Source organism: Haliotis rufescens, unplaced genomic scaffold, assembly GCF_023055435.1.
Source record: "Haliotis rufescens isolate VD_foot unplaced genomic scaffold, xgHalRufe1.0.p SCAF_2, whole genome shotgun sequence".
NCBI classification, from domain to species: Eukaryota; Metazoa; Mollusca; class Gastropoda; order Lepetellida; family Haliotidae; genus Haliotis; species Haliotis rufescens.
Genome location: NW_025963890.1, coordinates 2,705,737 through 2,718,114, shown reverse-complemented (window position 1 = coordinate 2,718,114; position 12,378 = coordinate 2,705,737). Strand labels below are relative to the sequence as shown.

The following is a 12,378-nucleotide window of genomic DNA, read 5'->3' as shown; positions in this document are numbered from 1 at the left end:
ATGATACATGGTTTCCGTGAGGGCGATGCGTGGTTTCCGTGAGGGTGATACATGGTTTCAGTGAGGGTGATGCATGGTTTCCGTGAGGGTGATGCATGGTTTCTGTGAGCGTGATACATGGTTTCAGTGAGGGTGATGGATGGTTTCCGTGAGGGTGATACATGGTTTCTGTGAGGGTGATGCATGGTTTCTGTGAAGGTGATACATGGTTTCCGTGAGGGTGATGCATGGTTTCCGTGAGGGTGATACATGGTTTCTGTGAGGTTGATGCATAGTTTCAGTGAGGGCGATGCTTGGTTTCTGTGAGGTTGATGCATAGTTTCAGTAAGGGCGATGCATGGTTTCTGTGAGGGTGATGCGTGGTTTCTGCGAGGTTGATGCATGGCTTCAGCAAGGGTGATGCATGGTTTCCGTGAGGGTGATACATGGTTTCCGTGAGGGTGATGCATGGTTTCCGTGAGGTTGATGCATGGTTTCCGTTAGGGTTATACATGGTTTCCGTGAGGGTGATACATGGTTTCCGTGAGGGTGATGCGTGGTTTCCGTGAGGGTGATGCATGGTTTCAGTGAGGGTGATGCATGGTTTCCGTGAGGGTGATACATGGTTTCCGTGAGGGTGATGCATGGTTTCTGTGAGGGTGATACATGGTTTCCGTGAGGGTGATGCGTGGTTTCCGTGAGGGTGATGCATGGTTTCTGTGAGGGTGATACATGGTTTCTGTGAGGGTGATACATGGTTTCCGTGAGGGTGATGCATGGTTTCATTCAGGGTGATACATGGTTTCAGTGAGGGTGATGCATGGTTTCTATCAGGGTGATGCTTGGTTTCCGTGAGGGTGATGCATGGTTTCTGTGAGGGTGATACATGGTTTCCGTGAGGGTGATACATGGTTTCCGTGAGGGTGATGCATGGTTTCAGTAAAGTTCTCAAAAGTTTCTGATGTTTCCTCTTTCATCCAGGTGACTGAAATACTGTTCACTGTTGTAGTCCGTATTGGACCACCTCTTGATCACAGTAATAAGTATGTGTTGGTATATGTAAAGATCACATAGTTTAATCCTATACTAATGCTTTGACTCAGTTAGTACAAACAATTGAAAAGATGATGAATTAACATAATGAATAAATTAACAGTGAAAATCTCCAAGAGTATACAAATGAAAAAGAAAATAGGACTATTTCACTCAGCCACACAATCCCTCAGCATACACCTATTGCTTAAATATGCATCACATGCCACATGCCTGCACACACTCACACTTTATGCTGAGTCACCATATGCCATGTGCCCGCAGATGTGTAAGGTAGTTAAACACAATCTGAGATTTGATCATGTTAATTCCGAACCCGTAGTGTGCCCCGTCGTAGCTCATGATGCCGTCTGTCATGTTGAAGGTGTCCAGTATTGGTATCCCAGCTGCTCTGACATGGCTGTTGATGAAGGCGTTATATCTGACAACGCTGCTGTAACTCTGGCCTGGAACCCGTGGTGTTTTCAGTATTCCGGGAGCGTGGGGGGAAACCCACACCAGTTTCGGCCATACTATCTTATTTCTTGCGCTTTCGTGTAGAAAGTTGATTGATGGAGAAAGAAAGTTCTTCCAGACCAGCTGTTCATTATAGGTCCCGTGGATACCAATGCCCACAAAGAAAATAGACTTCTGGTTCTTTTTACTTTTCAGTAAGCTGAGTAATCTTGGGCCGTGATTGTGTGTGAGGAGTTCAACATGGATGACGTTGGTCTGGCTGCCACACACGGGAGCGGCGTAGTTTAAGTAGGAGTAGCACAGCAGCTGCATCCAGCCTGAACAGTACTCCCGCCACCCTGAAAAATACAGCACACTATATTCACAAACAGCAGTTGGGAAACACAGCACACTATAATCACAAACAGCAGTGGGAAACACAGTACACTATATTCACAAACAGCAGTGGAGAAACACACAGTTCACTATTATCACACACGGCAGTGGGGAAACACAGCACACTATATTCACAAACAGCAGTGGAGAAACACACAGTTCACTATTATCACACACGGCAGTGGGGACACACAGCACACTATATTCACAAACAGCTGTGGAGAAACACACAGTTCACTATTATCACACACGGCAGTGGGGACACACAGCACACTATGGTCACAAACAGCAATGGTGAAACACACAGTTCACTGTTATCATAAACAGCAGTGGGGAAACACAGCACGCTATAATCACTAACAGCATTTGGGAAAACAGCGAACTATAATCACAAACAAAAGAGGGGAAACACAGCACACTATAGTCACAAACAGCAGTGGGGAAACACAGAACACTATAGTCACAAACAGCAATGGTGAAACACACAGTTTACTGTTATCATAAACAGCAGTGGGGAAACACAGCACGCTATAATCACAAACAGCATTTGGGAAAACAGCAAACTATAATCACAAACAGCAGAGGGGAAACACAGCGAACTATAATCACAAACAGTAGTGGGGAAATACAGCACACTATAATCACAAACAGAAGTGTTTTTTTGTGTTTTTTTGTTGTTTGACGCTGCACTCAGCAATATTCCATCTATATGACAGCTGTAAATAATCAAGTCTGGAACAGACAATCCAGTGATTGGCATCATCGATTCACGCAATTGGGATACGATAACATGCATCAACCAAGTCAGGGAGCCTGACCACCCGATTCCGGTAGTCGCCTCTTACGACAAGCATAGTCGCCTTTTACGGCAAGCATGGGTTGCTGAAGACCTATTCTACCCCGGATCTTTATTTTCTAAGAATTTGTAACACGAGGTTTATAAAACTTTGCATATCCAGGAATGTCAATACAACAAAACATAACATTTCATAGTTTGTAATACAAGTAGTAAATTCAGAAATATGTCATCTAGATTTCAAACCGTATAATGTACGTATGGTGTGTGTGCGTGTGTGTGTGTGTGTGTGTGTGCGTGTGTATGGTATAATGTACGTATGGTATGTGTGTGTGAGTGCGTGTGTTTGTGTGTGCGTGTACTTGTGCGTGTGCGTGTGTGTGTGCGTGTGTACGTGGTATGGTGGGGTGGGGGGGTGGGGGTGGGGGGGGGGGGGGGGGGTGGGGGGTACCTACGTGTTTGTGTATGATAGTGTGCGTGACTTTATAAGTAATTTGGCGTGTGTGTGTGCGTGTGCGTGCGAGCCTGCGTGTTCATAACCCAACCTTAATTTTAAACATTGTGTTAGTATATGTCTTATTTTACCTTACCCAGATCATGATGTTATAATTTGCTTTTATGTCTAAGTGTTTCGTAGGCCATACCTGGTCGGATGTTATATTTTACTGTTCGTGTACGTGTTTTAGTATGAAGTGTATATAACATGTGACACTATAATAAACATCTCTCTCTCTCTCTCTCTCTCTCTCTCTCTCTCTCTCTCTCTCTCTCTCTCTCTCCCTCATTTATGCCTAGAGATGTGTAATGTCACGCTCTTTGATTCGTCGCGTTTTGTGTGGTTGTCTATCTTGGGAATGTTTAAATACATTGGCATACGAAGGTCTGAGTGACCACATCGACTGTCTCGAATCTTCAAACGGATTCTCACCAGGGAAACACCTTCTGTTGTTAATATACAGTCTATGACTATACAATGCCATTGCGAAATTGGTCAAATGTAACAAATGTTATATTTGTGATAACATTTTCTTAGTAAAGTACAGATTCTCGTTCTGGTTGAGTCCCGTCTAGGATTTTTTTCAGAAGTACGTGATCTAGACTATCAGTCGGACTTTCATTTTTGTGGAAGCCTCGGTGGCTGAGTGGGTTAGTTCGCTGACTTTGTGTGCTGGCGATTATGTGCCTCACTCTGGCATTTGTATCTCGGACGGGACGGGACTCCACAAAGGTACGAGAATCTGTACTTTACTAAGAAAGTGTTATCCTAAATATAACATTTGTTACAAAATATACAGTATGTCAACAGTTGGACCTCTCCGTTTTATCCTCTTTAAGCAAAGAGAGAAGCTCTCGTCGCCGTTTAACAATTTCAGCTGGGGCCGTTCACTGACACCAAACTTGAGTCCTTGAGATTCTTCGCCCTTATTAGAACGTTCCATCTCTCATCAGAGCCAGAGAACTTAGCCACTATCGTACGGGGTCTGTTTTCATTTCGCGGTTCCATTCTATGAACTCTCACAAGGTTAATCTCTCTGTACACATCCTCTTTCGTATAATTTCAACACATTTATTTTCACAAAAATGTGAAAATGGATTGGTAAACAAGCAAAGCGCTTGATGGTTTAAACATATTTATTTTCACAAAAATGTGACAATGGATTGGTAAACAAGCGAAGCGCTTATGTTAATACCGCTCCATTACACAGAAGACATGACACAATAAATACATCAAAGAAGGTTAGATGTAACAAATGAACTGTACATGCCAAGCTTGATGTGTATATATAATAAATATTTTTGCATTTTATGTTAAACAATCAATTTAATTGAAAATCTGCAAGATTTTAATATGAAGTTTTGTATATAATGTAATGTTTGGATTTTCTCTTCCTTACTCAAATACGAATTTCCGCATAGCACTGTTTGTAAAGAATAACCATGTTGGTAAAAATACATTTCATTTCGAAGAACATAAAAATTTGTACAAACAAAAAAGAAGTGTAAAGCATCTTCGATATGATATCCACAGGAACAAGTTTTTGTATCCAAGATATATCTATCATACTGATCTTCGTTTAGATCGCTGCAGCCAAGCCTGAGGCGACTGTGAATAATTTGACATAGTCTGTTTCCATAATTTAAATCCCAGGTGTATACCATTATCTCCCCTCACGTGAAGCAAATTCTGAAATTGTGCAACGGTCTTTGCCCCCGTTAGGTTTTCTGGTAACGTATTCCAAAGTTGTGTTGTAGCTGGTATAAATAGATCTGCATAAGCCTTTGTTTTACACTTCACTGTTTGAAGATTAGTTTTTTCCCTTAAGTTATAATTTGTGTTTTCCGAAACTGTATCATGAATAAGCCTACAAAGATATTCCGGGGAGAAATGGTTATTCATTTTGTAAAACATTACCAATTGTTAATTGTATCTTCTTTCTTTTAATGACTTACAATTTGTTTCATTGTAAATCTTCTGATGACTCGTACCCCGGACAGCGCCACATATGGTTCTAAGTGTATTTTTTTCAATAAATTAACTTGTTCATTAGTACAGTTGTCCCAAATATGACAACAATACTAAAAAAAATGGTAAATTAATTATTTGTACATAGTTTCTAAGTTAGTTCGGGATAGACGATATTTATAACTTCTTAAACAATTAACCAGGGGACAACATTTCCTTGCAATATCATCAATGTGCATTTTCCATGTACAATAACTTTGTATGTAAAGTAATACCTAGGTGCTTCTGACTTTGTACATCTTTGATTTCTGCGCCATTCATATATCACTTAGGTGTGCAACTAGGGTTTAATTTACGGGTAAATTGATTAGATTCAGTTTTTTTCGGGAATAAATTTAGCTTGCCATCTGGCAGCCCATTCTGAAATTCTGTCCAAGTCATTATTGAGATTACGAGCATCTATATCGGGATCTTCCATGATCACATACAAAGATGTGTCATCAGCAAAAAGTCTTATATTACTATTATTCCTTCAACAATAACATAGTCATATAGATCATAAACAATAATGGCCCAAAGACCGAGCCCTGTGGCACACCGGCCAAGACAGCTTTTTGATCTGAGCAATAGCCATTTATAACTACCTTTTGGTATCGATTTTCTAAGTAACTATCAAACCATTTCAATAAATATCCCCAGATACCATAATGGTGTAGCTTATGAATTATTCCTTTGTACCCAATTTTATCAAAAGCTTTACTTTTGTCTCAAAATACAGCTCTAACTTCCTTACCTTCATCTCATGCCCTTTCAATAAAGTCAGCTGATTTAAGGTGGAGTCACCCTGCATGAATCCAGTTTGTAGGTTAGTGAGCACATTATCATTCCTTAAATAGTTATACACATGTTTGAATATACTTTTTTCAAATATCTTTGCTAAACAACTTGTGAACGCAAACGGTATGTAATTTGTACATTCATTCACACTATTTTCTTCTGAATAGGAATGAAAAGAGCTTCTTTCCATAGTGATGGGAATATTGCTCATTGAAGAGAGAAATGTAATAATAACTGTTTATTACAGTATCAATTTTACATGCATATGTTTTCTTTGCCTTACGGACATAGTTGATTACTTTATTTCTTAACAACCTAAAATTTGCCCAATCAGCTGGAGTATTACGTTTTTTAGCTTTGTTATGTTTTCTTATTGAGGAACGTATTTCATTATTGATCCACTGTAGAACCTTTGATCGTATGGTAACAATTTTATTAGGAATACAAACTTTTATAATTCGAGGTGGGTTTTTTGTTTTTGTAAACAATATTTATTTCCACTTTGTACAGTGAAAGGGGATTGATAAACAGGCAGAGCCTATATATATATCTCTCCCCAATAAAGTTTGAACAAGCAGCAGTAGTATATATGTTATACAGTAGGATAAACTTGATATTAAGTCACATGTGGTACATCGAAGGCAAACAGCTGGTGGTGAGATATAAATAAGAGTGCATGTTTAGACAAATCTTTTGCTCATAGAGAAGAAATGATGTACAGAGTCAACGATATTCAGCAGTATTTCTTTGTCTAGGCTGACGTTTCCAAACGGGACGATTCGAAGGTCATACCCATTAACATAATAATAGCCTTCAGATCTAATCTCAGAATAATTTTGGCAAGTAAATAGGTTTTAATAATTCGAGGTGTCAGTTCATCAGTAATTGTGTTCACAATCCCAGATGAGAATAATAATTCACTATCAATATTTAGCATCTAGGTCTGCTATGGAATAATAATACCCTTTACGTGTAAAATAATGACATTTTGGAATTGTTTCTTTGATGGCGACAAAAAATGGACAGTGGTCACTACAAACTGGATGAAGTAACCCCGCGTCCCGTCGTCTGTCACATCAACGTACTGGAATGTAAGGTGATTCGCGTAGGTTCTCTAATAATTTGTGAAAGTCGATGCACCATTTGCAAATATTCGATTTTTGGATTATGCTCTCGAAGTATATCTATATTAAAATATCCTGCAATTACAGTCTACATAATCAAATCAACTGCGTTTCCTATTGATTGATCAATTAGTTAGCCTCTTTCATATCCCTGTTGTTGGTACAGGGAGTCTACATCGTACTATACATTATCCATATCCCCCGATTCTAACACATTCCGACGAAGTGTAGTCTATATGCTCTGTCAGCAATTTCGTTCTTTAGTACTTTCAGATTTAAGTTCTAGGCTTGCTGAGACACAATTCTGAACACAAAACTCAAGTTTAACTACCCTTGTGATGGTCTGCTTCGGGGTATTTTCAAGCAAGGTCATTTTTCCATCAATCATTGTGAGTTTATCATCAATATTGTCTACACGCTGCACTTTCTGCTGTACATAGTGTACCATGCCCGTCAGGTGACGCATCTGATCAAACAATGTCTTGACCTTACTAGTATTATTCGAATCAACGCTGACCTGACTCTGAGATCCCCATATGTTCAGTTGGCTTGGATAGTCCATTTAGCCCAGTTACGTCACGTAACTTCTCAATCGCGAGAGCAAGGAAAACGCGTCTAAACTGCTCTGCATCCAAGCGCAAAACCCCACAAGCAATCGAAAACAATAGTAGGGAAACACATCATACTATAATCACAAACAGCATTGGAGAAACTATTTAACATATTTAACTGGTTTGGTATTTGTGTTGATGATATTACTATTGCGGCCTTAGCATATGCTGATGATCTTATTTTACTTGCAGAATCGGCAGATGATTTGAATCGCATATTACATGTTTTGAATACTTGGTGTGTAGACAATTGTATCCTTATTAATGATGACACATCCAAGATTATACACTTTAGAAATGCAAACGTTCCAAGAACAACAGCTTTTTTAAAAATTGGTAACTCTGTTTTAGACATTGTTGATTGTTATAATTATCTAGGCCTACTGCTCACGGAACATCTTGACTACAATGCTATGGCAAGAGCAGCAGCTGAATCGGCCAACAGAGCATTCGGTCTTCTTATATGTAAATATAAGGCAATCGGAGGTATGCAATCCACTATGTATTCCACATTATATGATACCATGGTTTGGCAAGTTTTGAGTTATGGGGCATCTACTTGGGGTCATCGTGACATTACTTCTGTAAATGCCGTTCACCATCGAGCTTTTCTTAGGGTTGGGTAAATATATTGCCAAATGTTGCTGTTATTGGAGATATGGGATGGATTCCTCCGTTAGTTAGACAGTGGATGTGTATTGTTTGACAGTATTGTCGTTTTACTAAAATGTCCTTTAGATTAAATAAGTATGTTTTTATGTGGTCCGAGCGGTATGCGGGTGGACGCGTGAAAAACTGGAACTTTCGTGTGGGGGCAAAGCTGAACGAATCGGGTCTGAATATTTCTGAGAATGTTAGCGTGAAAACTGTAGTTGTACGTGTGCATGATATATGCATGGGAAAGTATGTGTCTGATTGAAATGAACTGTTATGCAAGGCTGGCGGAAGAACGGGGGGAAATAAACTACGTACGTATAGAATGTTGAAAGATGTGTATGGGTGTGAAAGTTATGTAAGTATGCATATGCCTCGTTCTTACCGCTCTGCTTTCTCCAAAGTTACATCAGGTGTTGCTCCTCTAAAGTTGGAAACAGGCAGATATACGAATATGAATGTGAATGAAAGAGTGTGTTTTCAGTGTAAGGAAAGTATTGAGGATGAATGTCATGTATTGCTGGATTGCCCTGTGTACGATGATATGCGTGAATGTTCATGCGAAAAGGTGAGTTTTAGCTATCCAAACCTCCTAAGTTACGTAATACTGATAAACTTGTTTTACTTTTTAAATATCATGTATATTTTACAGCCATAACCTGCTTTTTAATCCTCCAAAGAAGAAAAAATAGTTCATATGGCTAGTGACGGGTAGTATATTTTATATAACCTACTGTGATATATAAGTCTCTCGTAACCCTTGACAGGTGGCTCACTTATATGTACTGTTAAATGTATCTATGTAAATATTTTTGTGAGGTGAGACTCAAATATAAAATCTGTCTGTCTGTGAACTCTCCTGGTGTACTATTAACCCTGTGTACTAATGTCCCCAGTGCTTGTGTGTGTGCGGGCGGGCATGTGCGTGTGCGTGTGATAAATCCTTCTGAGCTTAGGATAAAACTCGGGGAACTCTGTCCACCAGCAGTAACACAGGCCCAGTTCATGTAATTGTATCATAGGCCAGAAGTTATGGCAACCATGAACAATGGAATTTGTTTTATTGACAAGGCGTGACAGCTTTGGGGACACTTATTGGACAAAACGGAAACATGATACATTCAAGCAAACAAACCTTTTGGTGTTGAAGACTTTAGCGTGGAGTCCTTATAGTTGCCAGTGAGGATGTGGACAGTCACGGTGTACATCTGCCTCAAGAACGAGTCCCCGATGTAGTAGATAGTAGCCCCTTTAATTAGTTCACACGCTTCGTCTTTGTTCAACATTGAGATCTGACAATTGGGGTTTGATGGTTTCCAATCAGCAAGTTCAGCATTAATAGGTCTGCGCATGTCAAAACAGCTCTCACACATACATTCCTTCACTGTCTTATACACGCACTTGTTGTTATAGCAACATGGCGTTGGACCAAACGGATCACACAGGGGTCGGAACCACAGAGCCTGGTGTTGTAGGCCTTTCAGAAAGTCAAAAGTTGTATTTCCACAAACACCATCGGGGCGTGCCAAGGTTGTTGGTACGAAATATTTTCCTCTGGAAGCTATCAAGAATCTTTCAACTTTCTGTCTTTCTTCAAACGTCACGTTCCTCGGTGTCCACGTTCCTCTCACCATTTCGTCCAAAACGTTTTTGCACTCGGCCTGTGAACCTTTTGGGTGGAGAGAAAAATGATGAGTGAAGTTCGAATAGCCTGTGTCCAGGATGGTCATGAACTGCGCAGGTTCCCGGGTAGTTAAGACAAGGAGTCCAGTCCCCACAAACACAGCGGTGAGGAATAACACATGATCCCTTCTCAGCATGACTTCAACACCGGTGATGCCAACTGTGTATGTGTCTTTATAGAAGATGGGTGGTTTAGTGGTGAAACCTTGATATCAGTTCAGCATGACAATCGTCAGAAATTAAGAATGTGTTAGGTTTACATAATCGTGTCAATCTCTGTCCATCGAAAATGCCCACAGTTCTACCTTCTGTGCGTCACTGGAAAAGAGAAATTATTTATTATGATACATTTTAAAACGTGATCATCCATAAGCGATTTATATAAAAATACATGCCAATGTGACACTTTGTCATACCACCCCTACTGAATTGTTGACGTAATGCTAAGACCATTGTAGGCAGCACCATTGTTGAAGTAATGTTAAGACTATTGTTAACGTAATGCTAACTCCATTGTTGAAGTAATGCTAAGATCATTGTTGACGTAATGTTAACACCGATTTTGACTTGATGCTAACACCATTGTAGGAAGCACATTTGTTGAAGTAATGTTAAGGCTATTGTTGACGCAGTGGTAACATCATTGTTAACCTAATGCTAACACCGTTGTTGAATTAGTGCTAACATCATTGTTGACGTAATGCTAACACTATTGTTGGCGTAATGCTAAGGCCATTGTTGAAGTCACACTAGATGACGACGCCACGCCCTAGCAGGGTAGATGTCATGTAGATGGTGCCTCTAGATGACGCCGCTTATTTTGTATTATGACCTGAAAATGTGGACGTTATGTTACATCCTCAGTCGTAATATAAACTCTCATGAAATAAACATGTTTATTGACAGAAAAGGCGGTTATCATATATTATACAGGCACAAACAATAGGCTATCACCATTCCTATCCAAAAGTTATTCTACTAAACTCCTTCAAATGGTCATACATTAACTCCATTTATCTTTTTTATATTTAAGATATTGTTCAATACACATATTCTAGTAACACTTGCATAATTCCAACTTACACCAACGCCTTTAATGAGGCATTTATCTTTCGGACACATTTGCAAATAACTTGTGTGCTTGGGTACTGCTGACCGTAAAATGCGTCAGAATTGAACCTGCTTTAAATTACTCATATCAATTACACATGCGCTTTGTTTGGAGTATTTAACATTAGCAACGATATGTCATGGTGGTAACACACACCATCTCTGTGTGTCAACTGGACAGTAAGGTAATCATAACTCTGTCGGTTTGATGATGTAGAACCATAAACTGGTTTTATTCCTAATTTCTTTGTGAGTGTACATAAAATGCATTAACCATGCTTCCTTTGTTTAATAGCTTGTTATATACACAATATATGTTTTGATACGTATTTCAATTAAATTGGTTGTAGCTCTTGATTCTTGATTCTTAGTGACGTCATCTTTACCCCTTACATAAAACATTTTACGAACATGGTCTTGCTGGACGTAAATTATTCCATCCTAAACGCATACGTTTTTCAAATGGACACAAATATTTTACAGTGCCAGTCATATTGAAAACACCAAAATAATAGGTATTTGGTCCAATAGAATTCATCAAAACATAGAATGCAGATTACATTAAAATGATTTCATAAAATGAATTAAAATGTTTATTCTGGTAAGAAATGCAATGGCATGTGAAGCAAACGTTAGGGTCCAGAGAATATGTAGAGATATGACATTATTAATAGCAAGAGAAGTGAGCCACATGTCGCCAGCCTAGGATGACCATGCCAGTTATCATGCTTTGACGTGCATATATTAATATTAGCCAAAAGGGGGATCTTAACAAAAATGAGAAACTCATTTATGACCTACATAACAATAAAAAGAAAGAAAACAAAATGGGACTAGAAGTATATTGTCTACTATTAGAGGAGGCACCGCACATCTCAAGTGACGCATGTTTCACCACATCCACAATCGCCCTGCTTCACAGACAGAGCCCGAACTATACAAGTTTAACCACATCCACAATCGCCCTGCTACACAGAAAGAGCCCGAGGTATACAAGTTTAACCACATCCACAATCGCCCTGCTACACAGACAGAGCCCGAACTATACAAGTTTAACAATATCCACAACCTCCTTGCTCCACACACAGACAGAACAGACAGAAGAAGATGGTTGTTAATTAACTATTCTGCAAAGTGTGTTTCTGTACCATGTACTATTCTGCAAGTTGTGTTTTTGTGCCGTGTATTACGAGGGTACCTTGCTGGAATGTGTGAACTATTCTGCAAGTTGTGTTT

The 12,378-nt window shown here is 39.4% G+C and overlaps 1 protein-coding gene across 1 annotated transcript; it reads right to left on the bottom strand.

Moving 5' to 3' along the window:
• Positions 1 to 1,160: 1,160 nt before the first annotated feature.
• On the bottom strand, positions 1,161 to 10,169 carry LOC124116739. Its single transcript, XM_046478202.2, has 2 exons — positions 9,485 to 10,169; positions 1,161 to 1,826 (listed from the first exon to the last, which is right to left on the bottom strand). Exons 1-2 carry the CDS (start codon positions 10,167 to 10,169, stop codon positions 1,273 to 1,275), a joined length of 1,239 nt encoding a protein of 412 aa, XP_046334158.2. The 3' UTR covers positions 1,161 to 1,272.
• Positions 10,170 to 12,378: the final 2,209 nt, after the last annotated feature.

Coding starts and splice junctions, on each gene's coding strand:
- LOC124116739 (XM_046478202.2), bottom strand. CDS start 10,169: ATGCTGAGAAGGGATCATGTGTTATTCCTCACCGCTGTGTTTGTGGGG. Junction 1,827..9,484: donor AAAGTCTTCAACACCAAAAG/GTTTGTTTGCTT, acceptor TGTATTTTTCAG/GGTGGCGGGAGTACTGTTCA.